At 32.8% G+C, this 19,450-nt stretch overlaps 1 protein-coding gene across 1 annotated transcript in view; it reads right to left on the bottom strand.

The window, feature by feature from the left end:
* Positions 1-4,759: 4,759 nt before the first annotated feature.
* Positions 4,760-19,450, bottom strand: part of TTC39B (tetratricopeptide repeat domain 39B) — a 75,422-nt gene continuing 60,731 nt past the window's right edge. Inside the window, exons 7-19 of the mRNA XM_070935549.1 lie at positions 18,666-18,730; positions 17,119-17,224; positions 16,562-16,627; positions 14,696-14,804; positions 12,777-12,844; positions 12,635-12,694; positions 11,848-12,009; positions 11,123-11,214; positions 9,376-9,496; positions 8,372-8,483; positions 7,170-7,287; positions 6,143-6,259; positions 4,760-5,047 (exon numbers count right to left, since the gene is read on the bottom strand). Of these exons, the coding sequence (XP_070791650.1) occupies positions 4,951-5,047; positions 6,143-6,259; positions 7,170-7,287; positions 8,372-8,483; positions 9,376-9,496; positions 11,123-11,214; positions 11,848-12,009; positions 12,635-12,694; positions 12,777-12,844; positions 14,696-14,804; positions 16,562-16,627; positions 17,119-17,224; positions 18,666-18,730 (1,293 nt within the window). The 3' untranslated portion in view covers positions 4,760-4,950. The remainder of the gene's footprint in view (positions 5,048-6,142; positions 6,260-7,169; positions 7,288-8,371; positions 8,484-9,375; positions 9,497-11,122; positions 11,215-11,847; positions 12,010-12,634; positions 12,695-12,776; positions 12,845-14,695; positions 14,805-16,561; positions 16,628-17,118; positions 17,225-18,665; positions 18,731-19,450) is intronic.

Genomic DNA, 19,450 nt, shown 5'->3' with positions numbered 1-19,450 from the left:
TGGCAAGAAAAATTGTAAAATGGGGCAAAATTCACTTAAACATTGTCTCACAGCAACAGAAATTTTGGGCTCAATTGTGGTTGTAAATTGAGATCTGCCTGTAGTAGTTTGGCTGCCTAGGACTATTAGCTCTGTTTGGTTCAGGTTTTATCCTGTCATTAAGGAGGACAGCCTTAACGTGCATCATAGGTTTTAGCAATGTTACTGCTTACTAAATATTGTTAAAATGCTATAAACTGTGAGAAAAAAAACACCAGTTTGAACAGTTCTTGTTTGTTATCAGATGTTCTATGGGCTCCATATGCAGGTATTCAGGAGAGAGAAGCAAAGCAATGTGTGAAAGCTCTTGTTGAGAATTTTTATTTATTTATAATTTCAATATACCATCACATTCCTAAAAATACTTTGGCAATTTTCTTGCAATTGAATGTGCAACCTATTTAGTCATGGAAACGCTTATCTCTGTAGAATTATTTAAATACATGTTTATTTTGTTGCCTATCACAGAAAGGCAGGATAACAAAACTTTGACAACTCACATGAAGGATTAGATATAATTTCTCTTCAAATTCTGCTCAATAACACCACTGCAATTCTTGTGCTATACTGCAATCAACATTAAATTCTATGTGTTCTTACTTAAAACTAAGCTCTGCTTAACCAAAATAGCTTTGTTTCCAAGTAAACGTAGCTTACATTTTAGTTTATTCAATTTTTAAAACTAATTTGAGACAGCTTTACAAAATACAGTGCAAACAAGACAAGAAAAATAGCAGTCAATTACATCCACAGTAGTTGAATATTAAAATCAGTTCCAAAGCATGAATTATTAATTTGATAGAAGCTGGACTGTTTTGCTGCAATTAGCAAAATTTCTAAATCTATTTAATATATTATTTCCTGGCTTTGATAACAGTGCAAGTCAAATGGGAACCACTGCCACTATAACTTACACAAACAAAATCTTTCTGTAACTTCTTATATAAAAATATGTAATGTCTTCCTAAAGGTTCTATCAAAAGGTGGAAACAATTAGCTCTTACTAAATGTGCAATGCAGAATGTGGATATCTAAGCAACATTAACACTAAAAGAATTAGTGTTAATATAGAGATTATAACCATAGAATAGTTGTAATATTTTAATGCAAAACTATAAATTGGAGGAAAACAGATTTAAGCCTAACTGTATCCCTATGTTTAACATTCAGTTCTTAAAATCTAGAAATGATTACATTTTTACAATGTTCTTTTCTAACAGAATGTAATAAGTAACCTAGTGACACTCACAGAGTTCTGGATGGGAAACTCTGGACAAAGAAACATACACAAGAGTGGCAATTTATTACGATAAATGAAGAATACTTTTCATCGTTTCATACGTACTTTTTACGTATGAAAGGTCCCTAGGCAAGAAATAATTAAATCTCTTTTTAAATACTTAAATTTGTAATCAGTTGAAATAATGTATTAACCATGCATTGTGTCACACAGATTAAAAGTATAAAAGCCACATGTGCTCAGATAAATTGGTTTTACCATTAGTTCTTTTCTTAACTAGTTTAAGCATGTAGGAAAATTATATAGAAAGTGTGCTTTTCTTCAAACTGGAAGGTATTTAAACTCAGTATTTAAAACTGAGTAAAAGAATAGATGCGGAAAAGATCTTGCAGAATAAAGTATAGTAAAAAAAAAGCAAAATGTCAATTGCAATGAGGAATTGCAATTGGGGAAAAACCCATTCATATAAGAACTCATGTTAAAAAATCTAGAAGAAATTATCCTTGTGTTCCTATACTAGCTGCTTATGAACATGGACTTTGTGCATGTCCATCAGTTTTGACAATTAAAAAAAACTCTAAAGGCCCAGCTTTTCAATTCATTTAGCAGCTGATAAAATAATTTAAATACAGAAAGACAGAGACCAAAAAAAAAAAAAAAAAAAAAAACCTAATCTCAAACAGCTATACAATAGTGGCCAAATTTGTGGAAACCTTTTGGAAAAAGTGTATTTTTGAGGTTTGATGGATAATAACACCACTTTTTTTTTTTTGGAGTTTCAAGATAATCATATTCCACTGCCGGAACGGTCTGGGAATGGCCCAGATCTTAACCCAATTGAAAATCTATGGAGCCAACTAAAGAAACTTGTTAGTCAGAAGCGACCCAGAAATAAAACCCAGTTAATAGAAGCAATTATTCAATCTTGGTTTCACATTATAATAGCTGCAGAACTAAAAGACTTGGTTCATTCCATGGAAAAACGTTGTAAGACCGTAATTCATGCTAAAGATTACCCAACTAAGTATTAACTGACGTGATAATTTTTGTATATCTCATTTTTTCTATGTGTTTCACTTTTCTTCTTTTATTGCATTACATTCTTGATTGATTAAATTAGTAACCAATAGCCAAAATTGGTTTGTCAAAAACAGATCATGCCAGACTAATCTTATTGCATTCTTTGACAAAGTGACAAAATCAGTGGACCAGAGGAATGCTGTCGATATTATTTACTTGGACTTCAGTAAAACATTTGATAAAGTATACCATAACCTACAGCTAGATAAAGTAGAAAAATGTGGGTTAGACAGCATCACCACCAAATGGATTCATAACTGGCTGACCAGTCCTCAATGGAACTGCATCTACATGGAGGGAAGTATGCAGTGGAGTACCCCAGGGCTCTGTTTTAGGCCCAGTGCTCTTCAACATCTTCATCAATGACTTGGACGAGGGGATAGATGGGGAACTCATCAAATTTGCAGATGACACCAAGCTGGCAGGATTAGCCAACACTTCAGAAGATAGGCTCAAGATACAGAAAGATCTTGACAGACTTGAACATTGGGCGCTATCTAACAAAATGAAATTCAACAGTGAAAAAAGCAAGGTTCTACATTTAGGGAAGAAAAACAAAATGCACAGGTACCATATATGTGGTACCTTGCTCAATAGTGGTAACTGTGAGAGGGATCTTGGAGTCCTAGTGGACAACCATTTAGATATGAGCGAGCAGTGTGCAGCAGCTCCCAAAAAAGCCAACACAGTTCTGGGCTGCATAAACAGAAGGATATAATCAAGATCACGTGAAGTATTAATACCACTTTATAATGCCTTGGTAAGGCCACACTTGGAATATTGCATTCAGTTTTGGTCACTATGATGTAAAAAAGATGTTGAGACTCTAGAAAGAGTGCAGAGAAGAGCAACAAAGATGATTAGGGGATTAAAGGCTAAAACATATGAAGAACAGTTGCAGGAACTGGGTATGTCTAGTTTAATGAAGAGAAGGACTAGGGGAGATATGATAGCAGTGTTCCAATATCTCAGGGGTTGCCACAAAGAAGAGGGAGTCAAACTATTCTTCAAAGCACCTGAGGGTAGAACAAGAAGCAATGGGTGGAAACTAATCAAGGAGAGAAGCAATTTAGAACTAAGGAGAAATTTCCTGACAGTTAGAACAATTAATAAGTGGAACAACTTGCCTGCAGAAGCTGTGAATGCCCCAACACTGGAAATTTTTAAGATGATGTTGGATAACCATTTGTCTGAAGTGGTGTAGGGTTTCCTGCCTGGGCAGGGGGTTGGACTAGAAGACCTCCAAGGTCCCTTCCAACTCTGTTCTGTTCTGTTCTGTTCTGTTCTGTTCTGTTCTATTCTAAATTATCTTTCCATTGATATATAATTTTATGGTACTACTCCAAAAAAAAAGTGGTGTTATTAGCTAGTTTTAGAAAATACACTTTTCCCAAAAGGTTTCCACAATTTTGGCCACTACTGTAGTATGTATGAAACCAATAAATATCTTTCATAGACAGTTACGGTCATTATATAGACATTCTTGATTAGTCACATTTTTATTCCTATGGGAAAATACTAAACCTGGACAGGTAACATTTATAAGCCCTCAAACATGGTCATTTGCCTGCAGGCTCTGTGACATAAAATACTGCAAAGTAACACATATACATTAATAAGAGATTAAGATGGAGAATAAAAATATTTAATTACATAGTTAAAACATTTTTAAAAATTTGATCAAGATAATATGCTAAATAAACATTATGGATACCAATTCCATAAGAAATATGAAATTGGAATTTGAGAATTTTGCTACAATATATGGAAGAAAATAGAATGAAACCTGCTGACCTCCAGTGTTAATTAGGGGGCATAATCTTCAGAACATTAGCTGCATATTTTTATAGTGAATTCCCTGTAAGGTTGCTGAATTAAATAGATATAATGGAACAAAAAACTGAAACATTTCTATTGTTTGGTTTTTGCTTTACTATAACCCTTTTCACTGAGAAATATTTTCTTCCTATATTTTAAAAACACTCTTAGGTTATCAAAGAAAGCTCAAAGTCCTTTCCTAACTATTTTTAGAGATATGGTCAGGATATTGCACTGAATGCAAGCTAACATTCATGAAATGACTTGAAGCATTATTTTGGCTACAGTATGGTAATTTGGTCTTTGGTATGTAAAACTAAGCTTCAAATCCAGATACAGCATCTAGGGCTACCAGCAGCCAATTTTTTAAATCCTATCACATAATAAAGGTATTGCAGAAATACAAGCCTTTATGCAATGCTGAAACTATTACCAAATGTATCGTACAGTTTCATACATAAACAATATTAGTATTTCCATAAAAAAATAAATTGTTTGAATTACTCTTTATTGTACCAGCAATTTTTAATATTCCCCTATTGTTTCACGCATTAATCTTTCTATAAATAAAATAGGTTTCCTCTAAAATGTTAAGCAGAAATATGGAAGTGAACCATAGAAAAAAGAAGCATTCACAATGATGAGGCAGACATTCAATTATCACAAATGATAGAAAATATAAACTACATTTTTTGTTACATCATTTACATGATTTTTGTAGGCTTTCAAACATTAACTTGTACAGATATGTTAGACATCAACTTCAGAAGGCATCATGGTGTTGGAGCAGGAGTCACTTTCATACTGCTAAGTGCTGCATGGATTCTGAAATGTAATCTGGATTCCATGGAATATTCCTTGTAATTGTTTCTACAAAAGAACATTCAGTTTACTTGGTCATTTGCCATGCCCCAACCAGTCCAATATAATCAAAGAAAGACATTTGTGGATGAGCTTTTTCCAGTGGAAATATTTTACAGGTAGTCCTCGACTTACGACCACAATTGAGCTCAAAATTTAAGTGAGAAATTTGTTAAATGAGTTTTGGCCCATTTTATGATTTTTCTTGCTACATTTGTTAAGTGAATCACTGCAGTTGTTCAATTACACAGTGAACAGTGAACCTGGCTTTCCTTTTGACTTTGCTTGTCAGAAAGTCACAAAAGGGGATCACAAGACCCTGGGACATTGCAATGGTCACAAAATATGAACCAGTTGTCAAGCATCCGAATGTAAATCACATGACCATAGGGATACTCCAATGGTCATAAATGTGAAAAGTGGTCATAAGTCAATTTTTTCAGTGTTGTTGTAACTTTGAACAGCTAAACAAACTGTTATAAATCAAGGACTATCTGTATCTTTTAAATTTTAAGCATGCTGCTGGCTGGAGAATGCTGGGACTTGAAGTCCACCCATCTTAAAGTTGGCAAGGTTGTGGAACACTGTAGTAGACTATGCCCTGTCCTAATCCAGACACTCTCATTATCCAACGTTCACTATTAGTTCCTGCTCAAATATAGAAATCCCACCTTAATTTTTATTCTCAAATACCGAAGTTTTAATTTTTATAGTAATCAGATGGTCATTTTAGTTTACAAGATCTTCTAGAAGAAACCTTTCAATTCTCCTATTTTCAATTCAGAGTGTGTGTTCTTCACCTTTTTTTCCCCATCTGGCTCCTGCAACAACTTTTATACTTTTGGCATTTGTGCAATCTTCCTCTCTAATGTGGAAGTAGCTTAATCATTTGGAAATATAGTTTGATCTCTTGTGTTAAGAAGTAAGTATATAAATGTTTCCTGTTTTTTTTTTCACTCAGCAAGATATCTTGAACCAAACTTGTTCTTTGGATGCAGTAACAGAATATATGTATCTTAACTATGTTAAAGTATTTAAGCAAGCTGAAATCAATGTATTTTATATATTTATTGATTATAGTTGTATAAAATAATTACTACTTACTTTGCAGCTTCTATAAATCTTACAGCTTTTTCTCTTTCATCCTGTTGTTTATATAGAAGACCCAACTCATACGTTGAATATGGAGCTAAATAGGTATCATACTTTAATTGCTTCTCACTAAAATGCAATAGACATATCATTCTTAAGGGCAATAATTCCTCTTTGAATATATCTATAAAATTACCTGTTAAAATTACCTTATGGCTTAAACCATGTTTATGTACTTTGGTAGAATAGTTTTAAATTCCAATAGAAGGCAACCAACATGGACAGCTGAAAAGAAGGATATCTGCACCTGCAGAAGTTTCATGATCCATTTGGCTGGTGAAGTTTTATCTATGCAGAGAAAACTTTCAACTGCTCAGTTGGACAGGAATTTTGTCAGAAAAGAAAGCAATTTTTTTTGGGGGGGAACTACAAGTTACTGGTAGTTGGGTGGCATAAAAAATGTTAACCGGCTAACTAAATACATAAATAAACTCTAAGCAACTCACATGTGTACTATCCATAAACTACCGGTACAGGTGATAATTATTATCCAGGCAGGCAGTGGTTAGATGACTTGACCTGATGAATATGGGATAGTATCATGGACTCACTGCTGAAGTTTTTTTTCCCTGTGTGTCAATGGCAGCCTCAGCATCTTAAAGACACCAAGAAGCTTTGCACCTAATGATGGACGAAACTATAAATTCCATTTATAGTTAAATATATAAAAGAGGCAGAAGGGTAAGCGAGCATTCCAAATATGTGCCTGAACAGTTCCTGTCCCTTTTTCCTATTTTCCAATACAACTATAAATACAAGAGAAAATGTCACGGATCCCTTGGCTTTTCTTTCACAGAAAGAAACTTTTGTCAGCTAGGGAAAGAAATGTGGGAGAATAAAGCCAGACACTAACTTAGGGAAAGACACAAATATGTCTCTTAAATGCTACGTTCTAATGGCTTTAATTGAAATATTCAAATGAATTTTCTCTGTGTTGCTGAATATTATTGCATCTTAAAATTCTGTTCCCAATATTTACCTTTGAATAACTTGGCTGAAACAGAGTTCTGCTTGCAAGAGTCTTCCTAAATGCTTCAAACACAATCCTTTTAGTAGTTGTAGCAAACATACATCATCCATGTAATATTCAGTGTGATCTGAAAATTAAACATAAGTGAGTTTAAAATTACAGCTATTATAATGAAAGTTGTGAATACAACCAATTGTCAAATACCATAATTAACAGTTTTTATATTTATTTTTAAATCTAATCTTTAATAACTATTATATATAGTAACAAAATTAATAAAAATCTTGTTTAGGAATATTCGATTCCAGTATAAAGCAGAATATCTATAAAGTATATCTTAATACTGAAATGTTCCAAAATAAGCATATCCTCTATCATTCTCCCACTTCCCTTCCTTAATTCATATTCAATTATTGGTCAAAATGATAGCTCCAGAAACAGACACAGTATTAAACATGTGAGAAATCATGAAAATAGGTCTATTAATTGCTATGTTTAAAAAGATGAATATTTGAAATATTATTTAGTATTTATATAGCCTTGAAATATGTGATAGTTTAGTTGATAGAGGATCTCCCTGCATAATATTTTTATTGCATCTGCTACCTCTAATAGAAGGTTAAAGCAAAATGCATCAACAGTCTTGCTTTGAAAACCATATTTCTGTTATACTCAGAGGATCTTTTTTAATATTATTTACAACAAGAGTTCTCTAACCCTTAGTTACTGCATTTTTAAAATTTTAAAATCCACACCAGCCAGGATCAACCAACATCTATTGTCACAACAAAATCTTGCTCTTGTTTCATATTTACTGCCAACCAATTTAAGACTATATAACTTTTGAAAGAATGAAAAGTATAGTTAACAAGAGGATTTTTCCTAGAATATGGAAAACTGAGCTTATTAATATTTCTAAATAAAATTTTTGTGCATGTGAGTGTATGTGTGTATAAAAATATGACCCTTGCTTAACATTATCAAGCACAAGCAAAGTGTAAAGATAGGATTTATCAATGTGAGTTTCTCTGGATTCATCAGAATTGGGAGTGTATGAAAAGAACAGGTATTTATTATGGCATCCAATAAATAAAATATATTTTTATTAAATTCAGAGGCCTGCAAATGTGTCTTTTCTTCATTGAATATTTAAAAATACTCAGTTACATTTGTTTTGTAATTTGTATTTTATAAATCAAAGTAAAACTCACGGGTTTCATTTTTTAAAAGTGTTTCTTCTTTTTCAATAGTTATTAGCATATTTTCAGTGAAGTCAGCTCTCTTTCCAAGAACTGAAAACCCACTCCAGACATACATCATTTCCTAAGAAAAAGTAATCATTGAATGAAAAGTACTTATTTACAATGTTATCTATTTACTTCTGAATAAAGCTAGATGTTTAGCATTTAGCATTAACATTTCTTTCAGTGTAATTTAATAGTAGAACTATAAAACTGTAATAAATGTATTTTCTGAATCTAGCTAAAAAGCAATTATTAATATAAAGGAAGCAGATATTAAGATGATACACTTCATGAAAAATTGCAAATTAAAAATTAATACTTTTTCTGTTAAAATGCCAGATTTTAATTTTTGTATTTGCTCTCTTGAACCTCTTCCTGTTTGGAAACTGGAAAAAATGTAAGTATACAAATACTCATATAACTTACTTGCAGCATGAATCCATATTTATGAAATATTAAATAAAATATTTTATAAAGAGGATCACATTGATTATAATTGTAGCAGCCTATAAATTATAGATGCCTTTAATATTTATTATGTAACTTGGCTCATAACAAAGACTGAAACTGGATAGATCCTGTATCTATGTATCTCCAAAGTTTTAGAGAATGATCTTGGCAGACATATTACATTATTAATTAGAATATATATTCTGCACAATTTGCTAATAATTTATGTTCAGCATCTCGCCTGTCAAGAGTTGGAAATATTATAACTCACATGACAAGCTACAATACATTGATATATAAGTTCCGGATAAAATCACACATTTGTAAGTTTATCTTACAATATTTAGGAAATGTCAATAGATAGGTTTCTTCTGTGCTTTATCTAATAAATAAATTAGGCTTTCCATGATAAAGCCAACTGGGAATCTAATTTTTCTTGGTTATGTACAAGAATACATACACACAAACACATATTTACTCTGTCACTCAAAAGATGATTGAAGTAAGTCTGCTGTAAATACCAGAGCAGGCACTATTAGTTTCACAGGAGGAGAGGTCCCATAGCGTCGTGCTTTTCTCACAGCAAACTTTTCAGTTGGGATAGATTTTCCTGCAATTCTTTGCTTTAGGCCTTCTACTTGCCTATAAGAGGAAAAACAGTACTTTCTTTAGACATGAAAAGCTCATATTGTTGACTTTTGCTTTACTGATTCTATTTCAGCAATCCCCAAACCTATAGTAAGTTCTACTGTATAAGAAAGCCTAGAGAGGTATTTTAGTTTTAATTTATAATATTTATTACTTGCTGTGTATTTTTAGAAATAAAAATGGAAGAGTATCATAGAAAATTATAGCAAATTAAAATGATGAAAGTACATTAAACACATCAACATAGATCAAATGAAACTTTGGATAAACAGATGAGTCTTTAAAAGGTACAGAAAAATGTAAAGCAGAGTTTCTTATCCTTGGTAACTTAAGACATGTGGACAACTCCCAGAATTCCCCACCCAACATGTTCTGAGAGAATTCTGGGAGTTGAAGACCATACATCTTCAAGTTGCCAAGTTGATCTAAAGAATCAGTCCCAACCCTAGCAGAATTTCATAATCATGGTATCTCTAGGTAGGAAAACCTCACTATAGAACATATAGCTATAGTGAGGTACAGGTACAGGTACAGAAAATGAAAAAGAGTGCTAAATACTAAAGGGAACTTCATCTCAAAAATCTGCAAGAAAGCGATGAAAGAGACAGGAGATCAAGAATAAAAGAAATTATCACTGGAAAGGAAAAAGGATCAAAATGATCAATCTAATCTGATAGTTAGGTGAAGGCTTTCCAGCAGTAAGTTGAAATCATTCATGTAGATCCTAGTAATAAAGGTTTGTGAACAACATTTGGCTTATTGTCTTGTAGACAGAAAGCTTTTCAAGCATGCTTGACAAAATGCTTCCACAGTAGTAAATCTAAAAATGTATTTGCAAAGTTACAATGTAAAAAATGTTAAATCCTTTTTTAGGATCCTTTTTCCATATATTTGGAAAAGAAAACAAGAACAAGATTGTTATGAAAGCATTCCAACTAATAAACCACATACAAAGAAAGAACAGAGGTTCCTAAGATGTCTCATGTTTATATGTTTTCAAATGCAGCAAATCGTATTGAATCACATGCAACTGTATCAACAGTACGACAGACAGTACTTTGTAAGGGCCAAAGTATGGAATTTGATTAATGGAATGACAAAAAATTGATGCAAAAAAGTCCAAGTATTTTAATCTATGAAGCTAATTTTCCAAATCTTAAAAGTTAAGTCAGGAACTTTCTAGCAAAATGGAGCAAAAACTTTATTTTAGTTTTTGTGCAGTTTTAGGTGCAATATGGATTCCCCAAAAATGTCTCATGCCAGATCAGCAGATTTCTCACTTCGGATGTATTATCCCTAGATAATCAAGATAAGGTACTGGTTGGAAGAGGAATGGCTGAAACATTTTTTTTCACTAAGGGTAGGACATACTTATGTCTAGAATTTATTTTATATGCCATCATCCATTTCAGAATATAAATTCAAGTGGCAGAAGAAACTCTATAGCAAATCCCTAGGAAAGGATTCACCACCACCCCACAAACCATAAGGTTATAAATGAAAACAATCTTTCTCAGATGAGTAAGGCAATGATAGTAGGCAAAAAAACATGAAATTTTCAAGATATATAGCTTAAAAGATCAAGCTTTAAATAAATTCTTTTCTTTTGAAAAGTATTACCGAAACAAAGCTACAATATCTTCTCCTGTTGTTTTCACATCAGCTTCAGGAAGCATACACAAAATGGCAGCTTTCTGGAACACATATATTGCCTAGGCAAAATAGAATAAAAATATTCAATATATAGTTTCTTACAACATATCTGATCACAGTTGTTTCCTTGTACACACTATGATCACAGAGGTATTAAGCCAAATTATTGTTCCATTAAAATTACCATCAAAGTTTTGCCTTACACAAAGCACAGGTGTCTGTAGTGAGCAAAAGTAGATGACACAGATTCTTGACACCACTAGCGTCTCTAATTATCTACTTGCATCAGACATCATGTACATAATTGTGTTATTTGCCTGATGACATAAGTAATAAATTGTTTTGACATAATTGTGACTTATTAGAAATGCCCATATTTAAGACGCCTTTTTTGTCAATGTGAATGAGGTCATAGGAAAACAAGGGGCCATCTTACTGGGAAAAAAATCATAAATGTGGAATGTGTTACAGAATGGTCTAGCAAAGCATTTTTTTCACAGTGGTTGTTACTATAATTTCCACTTTGCCAATTTCCCAGTTCTAAAAATCAGTTACAATTAACGATTTCCTTTAAATCAATGTTGAGCTGAATGGCATTTGAGTATTTAACCCAGGGAGGCTTTTATGATTGCATACTGTGTAAGCATGAAGTGTTCTCACCACTTCACAACAGTACTGGGTTACCCATTTACCTTTGACCACCTGCTTTCTTTGCAAAGCAGATCTGCATACCGATATGCTTGAAGCCAGTTCTGCTGGAAGGAGTAACACCACATCAGTTCCCAGTAGCAGAGATGATGGATCTGTTTCCACTCTTGCTGAGCTGCAATGCAATCCTGGAATGTTACCTCAGCCTGGAATTTAAAGGGAGAGAAAAGTCAAACCATATAAAAGAAAATTTCTCATTCAAATTATAGCCTTTTATTTTCATTTTATATTAAAAGATAGATATAAAGAATATCATGAATTTTATAGTTCATTATTTAGAATATTCAAGCAAACAACTGCAATTTGGTGTTATGTGCGGAATGTGGAATGGACATTAATTGCCAATAAAATAAGCCTGTCTAAACATTTTAAGACGGCTTTATAACAATGATCAGATTTAGCAAGGAAAGAATCGGTATATTTGATTCTTACGTAGGTTAGTTTTATGAGGGTTTGCCATCTCACATGAAAAACTGAAAATATGAGGACTTGCTTTTTATGAAAGTAAACCTTACGATTGCTATTGATATTCCCTAACTTGGTGGAGTAACAGCTGTTTGGGGGGTTGTTGGGTTTTTTGGAGGGCTCTTTCCACTCTCAAATGTCATTACTGAACTTGATCATTATGAGCATTTTATCAAAGTGTTCAAGTTTTCTTTTTCTCCTCCATTTTTTCCCTGCTTTGATTTTTTTTAAGCTTGTGAGCAAGATTTTCCTATAACTAATACAGAACCTCAGTTTTAATTTTAAAAGGGGGCAATCTGCTGTTACCTTTTCAAAATTTCCTTTCAATATGTTGATTCTGGCATCGTAAAACAGAATGAGGGCACCCTTGAAAAAGATTGCAACTTTGTTAGTAAGGTAGAAGTGTTAACCACAGTTAAAAATACTTAACAATGTGAAATCATAAAACCTTTGGGAACTTCTGAAGATAAGGTTGAAGGAGAGCCTCTGCTTCAAGGAGATTGGCTTCCCCTGTTCCTGTAGAAATATCAACATCCTCTCTCAGTATTGATAACAATATAATATATTGATTCATACAAGCTAATTAATATATAGTATTATTAGAAAACAATACAATTAATATATAGTATTATTAGAAAACAATATTAGAAGAAAATCTATGTTAATGAAATGTAATAAAAGTTGTCATAGTACAGGTAGTCCTCAACTTATAACCTTTTAGTGACCATTCAAAGTTACTTCAACACTGAAAAAAAGTGACTTATGACCATTTTTCATACTTATGACAGTTGTAGCATCCCCATGTTCATATGATCAGACTTTGGATGCTTGGCAACTAGCATGTATTTATGACGGTTACAGTGTCCTGGGGTCATGCGATCAGCTTTTGTGACTTTCTGAGAAGCAAAGACAATGGGGAAGCCAGATCCACTTAACAACCATAACCAACTAACTGTTACTAACATAACAACTGCAATGATTCACTTAATAATGGTGTCAGAAAAGGTCGTAAAATGGGGCAAAACTCACTTAACAAATGTCTCACTTAGTAACAAAAATGTTGGCTCAATTGTGGTTGTGAGTTGAGGACAACTTGTAGTAGAGGAAGACATTCACAGTGAAACATAACACTGAAAGATACTATCAAACATTAGTGGTTTTTTTTTAAAAAAGAAAACATTTTTGAATATGGGTTTTTTTCCTCTTGCTTTTTTAACGAAATGAAGTATCAGGACCATAGTTAAAACGAAAGATGAAGTAGGAATAAAGCCAAAAGGAAATGACTCTCTCTCACTCTCTCAAAGCAAAAGTATTGTTTTTCTATCCAGAAACAACATTTATGTAGAAAGATGATCAATTAGAAAAACTGTTAATATAGTTAATAAATGACCAGATTTAACTAAATCTAAAATAAATAATATTCAGTTTATAAGAATTATATGCAATAAAATGTTTCAAAGAAATTTTAATTCAGATCTATAATTTCAAAAGAACCTGTTTTTTTTAATGTGAGATTGCTTTTAAATACAGTAGATGTCTCTTCCCTGATGAGAGCTAGATAATTTATGAAAGAATGATTGAACTCCTTTAAAATTAAGTTGTAGCTTTTAACCTATTCTTTATCAAAATAACTTCAGTAGTAATGGAGTTTTAATCATTATTTAGGTATCCAATTCTATAAAAATCTCATCTCCCATTCTGTGTACTGATGGAACTGCTTTATCTTCAAAAAGTGTGTGAATAAAAAAGATCAGAAACCAAAAACTATTTCTAATTTTTCCAAACATCTGAAGCAAATGTTAAATAAGAATTAGATATTCATTTGATACATTAGATATTCATTTCTTAATATTACCATAGGTAGTTCAGGGCTAATTTAATTTGCATTCTCTGAATGTTATTTAAATTCCTAATAACATAAATGCTTTGAATTGAAAGGCATCAAGATGATTCAAATTGACATGCCTAATTCCAAAATCCCATCACGCTATTGTTTATAAAAATCCTACATTTTAATTATAGATAAATAAATAAATGATTTCTTTGCTTTGTCATTCTTATTTCCTTCCAAAGATGTGCTAGACAGACTTCTATCAAATGTTAATAGCAAAAAACATGGGAGCAAGCACTTTTCATCCTATGTAGAACAATTTGTTCCCTTCTTTCTTTTATCAAGATTATAGTTAATTGGGTTAGCACAACCGTAACTAATGTTAACTAATTTATTAACTTAATTTCATTCTATACTATAAACCAGTCACTAGTGTTGCTGAAAATACAAACAAAACAAATAAATACTAGGAATTATATTAGAATTTGTGATACACTAAATTATTTTTCACCTAGGTATTCATTTTTAATTCTTACCAAGGATTAATGAAACAAAGGTGTGATATAGCAACAAGGTAAAAGTGCACAGTATTGCTCGTAAACTGGGACCAGAAGCTCCTTCCCGTAACTGATGGAGACCATGTTCCTGTCAACAGCCACAAAATTGTACAATATAAGTCACAATAGTCTATCATTTTTATGAATGCTAGTTATTTCAAGAAAACACAAAAAAGAAACTTGTATGAACACAGCAGCAAGTGTTGTGGCCCGTCAGCGGCCTGTGCAGCTAGTAGCTGATTCCGACAGCGAGGAGGCTGGTGTGGTCCTGCACCAGCAGCCTATGCAGCTGGCACTCAAGTCAGACAATGAGGGGGATTCAGCCAGGGCCTTCAGAACCTCCAGAAGCTCCCATAAGTGAAGAGGAAGAAGAGGAGGAGCCTCTTCTTGATGCACAGGTGCGCAGAGCTGCCAAAAGGCAGGACTGGTTCCTCAGGAGGTCTCCTCAAGAGTAAGGCTTGGGGCTAATTGGCCACTCCCTTAGCCTATTTAAGGAAGGACAACGACTGAGGCAATTTGCAGGGAACAACTTCATTCACTCTCCTTCGCGTCCTGATCTTAGTTCTCTTATCAGTTTCCTGCAAATTGCTTCTGAGCTTTATGCCAACCATAGTAAGATTACGATTATTTATTCTTTGGATTCTTGTAGGCTGTTAAGAAAGTTAATTAACAGCCTTTATCTGAAAAAGACTGATCTAATTTAGTAACTAAGGTTTGTACAGACTTTGTGTGTGCTGCGTTCTTTGGGGTCCGTAGCTGGGGCAGAACAGCAAGGTAGAATTCCAACTATGTCAGTATCATTTGCAAGTGAAGTGATGTATGTCTTATGGATTATTCAATGTACTGAATATTATTTGATCCATGATCCTGTTTTATTTAGGTTGTGGATCATGTAGAGCAGGAGTGTCAAACTCGCATTGTCACGGTGGGATCACATAACATATTGGGACCTTTTTCCCCTTTGCTTAGCCGGACATGGGCATGACCAGCGTGTGATGCATCCGGCCCACGGACCAGGAGTTTGACAGCCCTGCTCTATGTGATCCACAACATAAATAAAAAAGGGTCATGGATCAAAATGCAACTATTTTTGTGTTCAAGTGAATGCACGTAAAGGCCCCCCTCAAGCCTTCACACCTCATTCCCAGGAGAGAGGTGGGGTCAATGTGGGGTGCACCATTGTTTTCTCTCCACTTTCAGGCACAGGGCTAAGTCTATGACAATTTACCATGGCCGACTTGCCATAGTCAACTCACTACATCCAACTTGTCACTAATATCAAAGGAATGGTGGAATTGAAACACTTAAGGATGCAAAAGGAGGGACAGAATGAAATGTAAATGACAAAAATTTTAAAAGTTTTTATTTGATATTGAATAACTAAATTGAATTGTTAAATTGTCCTGCAATGAGTTGTTCCGCGGCAAGTTGGCTGTGGTGAGTTGGCCATGGCAAGTTTGCTTGTGGCAAGTTGTCCCATTCTGACAAGGCTATAGACAGGAGACAGAGAGGAAATATATACATTGTTCACTGGAGAAAGGAGAGAAAGTAAACAAAGAAACCAGTCAAAGGGTAAGTTCTGTTAATAGAACAATTTTGTTAGCAGTTGGTGACAGCAATTATATCCCATTATTTGTAAAATCTGCTTTATTAAAAGCAATAGTAATAAAAATATTGAAGATTTTAAAACTAAAGATTTAAATACTTTGTGTCACCTACATCTCATACCCCTATAATCAGATAGTCAATGAAATCTGAAGATGATCCAGATGCATCAATTATTTATTCCTGTCCTGACAAGCAGAGCTCGTAAGCTGTTTTAAAAATTCATAACAAATGTAATACCCTATTGCCTGAAAACCCAATAAATTCAAGAAGTCGAAGAATTCTTCCTGGTAAAAGGGACAGCATCTGCAAAAAGGAAAGAAACAAAGATTCCATCTGTTTTTAATACAGCAGAAAAAACAAATATTTAAGTTATAGCATAATAGCTTTAAAAATGTTCAGCACAATCTTCAAATAACATTAATAAAGGCCAAATGACTTGATGTTATGTTTTTTTACACTCAGCATTTCTTTTTTTAATTGTATGTGGGGAATTGTATAATTTAATGGTTTTATACTGTAGACTTTGTTTAAACTTGTTTTCTGCCCAGAGCCATGGTGAGAGGAACAGCCATATAAATCTAAAATAATTAAATAAATAAAAAATCCCTGTCAGTTCTGTATTCAAATAAAACAGTAAAACAACAAATCATAAGATGCATATGTACAGTTATTTTAAAAATTGTACAGGGTGTAATGAAAGCACAATAATGTTTTGAAAGGTACAATATAATGCACTTGTTTTAAATAGCTCATGCATCAAAAGTTCGATTACACATTGGAAGGAATGCTCATACCAGATTGAAAGCTCCTATTCCTAGTTGTACTCCGCCTTCAAACTGGTGGAATATTTCATTCCTGACTTTGCTGCTTTGGGTCATCTGCAGAACCTGAAGGCATTCCCTTTTGATTAACAAAACAAATCATGCTAACTTAGATAATAGCAATGATAATATTAACTATTATTATTTCAAAGATTTAGTTTACCATGCTATACCCTACATCATGGGTGTCGCTTGGTTGGATTCCAATGAGTGAACAGGAATTGTCTTAGGTTGCATATGAAATATATAATATAATTAATGGATATAAATAACAAACTTCCTTTTTAAATATTAATTATATCTTGTGGGGCCACATTACTAACAGCCCAGGAATGCATGACTGTCCTACATCTTTATCTAAATTTAAATTTACAGATACTTGCCACACCAACATTATCATAAAAATTCACATCTATTTAAGCAATTTCCATTATTTTCTATTCTAGAATTCCAAAATCTATGATTTCAGAGTAATTTGACCAATGACACCCAGTATTTGCCTACTTACATTGTAATATCGGTGTATTAAATGCTTACTTAGTATCTTTATAAATTTACAAATCTGAAAAAGGAGGCATAAGGGGGAAAGAAAGGGGAAAAGACTATTACAAGCTCTCACAAGGGGTATTTTTTGTAAGTATAAACTTATTTTTTATATAATTCCTGACAACCTCATTTAAAATCAGATCCCAGGTTTTTTTTAAACTGAAATACATATAAATACTGTCAAAGATCTATAATCTCATATTATAGATCTATAATCTCATATTAGCTACAATCCCTAGCTAATTTGATGAAATGGAAAAACATTACAATCAGGAGCTTATAATTTCTGATACCGTTTTTAGATTCATTCATATCCACACCATGCCTGCTTAATTTCACCCATGTCTATCCCTATTTCTTTATCCTATTTTTTTATATAAAGATCCTATTTCTTTATATAGAAACACAATATTTTGTGTCTTCTATAATCACCTGTGTATTTTAAATGGCAGAATCACACAATTGGAAGTAACCCTAGATATCTTGTGGCCCTGCTTAGCATATGATGTAACCATAACCTTTTGCATATCTAGCAGTAAGGATGGCACTGAGCCAAGCTTAATTCCTGGTGTCTGCAACCCTGCAGTTTTCTTAATAATGTTATGGAAATGATTTGCCAATAGAAAGTAATTCACAAGCAATTACCATTGGTATCAGAAAATATAAAACAATCCAAATATATATATATATAGATTTATCATTATTATTTATGTTTTGTTCTGCTTTATCTTTGTAAATTCATAGTCATATTCTATTCTTGTCTTCGATCTTCCATCTGGCATGATTTTTAAAGGAGAGGGGAGTAAATAAAAGCAGGACTGAAATTACTGCCAAAATGATAGAATTGTAAAAAAAAATTTAATCCAGGAAATTTTCCCCCACTATTTCAAGCTACAATGGGGAATTAATTTACTGAAACATAAAACACGAATAGACATAATACACAGCCAAAGTGAAATACTATATGAGCGTACTTATATATTTGATAACTTGTTCTGATTTTCAAGCCACCTTTGATGAAATTGATCATATTTTCATCCTGGAAGAAAAATACACTTTAAATTAAATAATGAATAAAATAGTACAGCTGTATACATCATACTCATGGATTTTTAAAATGAATAAACACTATAAAATGTATATTTTGAAAATAGCTTTAAAAATTAAATGTTCACACACACACACACACTTCTAAATATATATAGAAGAATGTGAAAGCTATTCTTAACCAAGAAACTTCATTAAAGAAATCACCGAGAAGCAAAACATTATGGAACAAATTGAAGTAACATATGATAACACTAGATGGTGCTAAAAGTAAATGATAATAAAAATAACAAGAACTGTAATATTAGTTACAGTAACAACATAATGAACAACAAAGCTTGGCATTTCCAGAATCTTTTGAATAGTAAACAGAATTCTTCAGCAATTTCCACTTGTTATCTTTACACAAAAGGTACAATTTCTGTATGATTCCAGTTTTAGTATATGAATGGTATTATGCAATATGATTCATAATTAGTTAATAACTAATAGTTTATATCAAATATGCTCATCTTGAAAATATAGGAACCACGTTAAGCTTGTAATGTAGTTGTACTTGTACTGAAGTACTTGTACTTGTACTGAAGTACAACCCTACTTATTTTTAATAGGCTGTACTGTTGATTTTTAAGATATTCCTAAATATGAATTTGATAAAACATTTGATAAATATTTAATGATAAAAGATTCTGACTCTGAACACATACTTCAG

This window comes from Pituophis catenifer, unplaced genomic scaffold (assembly GCF_029215685.1).
Source record: "Pituophis catenifer annectens isolate HBS135680 unplaced genomic scaffold, rPitCat1.0.hap2 SCAF_2, whole genome shotgun sequence".
Taxonomy (NCBI): Eukaryota; Metazoa; Chordata; class Lepidosauria; order Squamata; family Colubridae; genus Pituophis; species Pituophis catenifer.
This window is presented reverse-complemented; position numbering and strand designations above follow the sequence as displayed.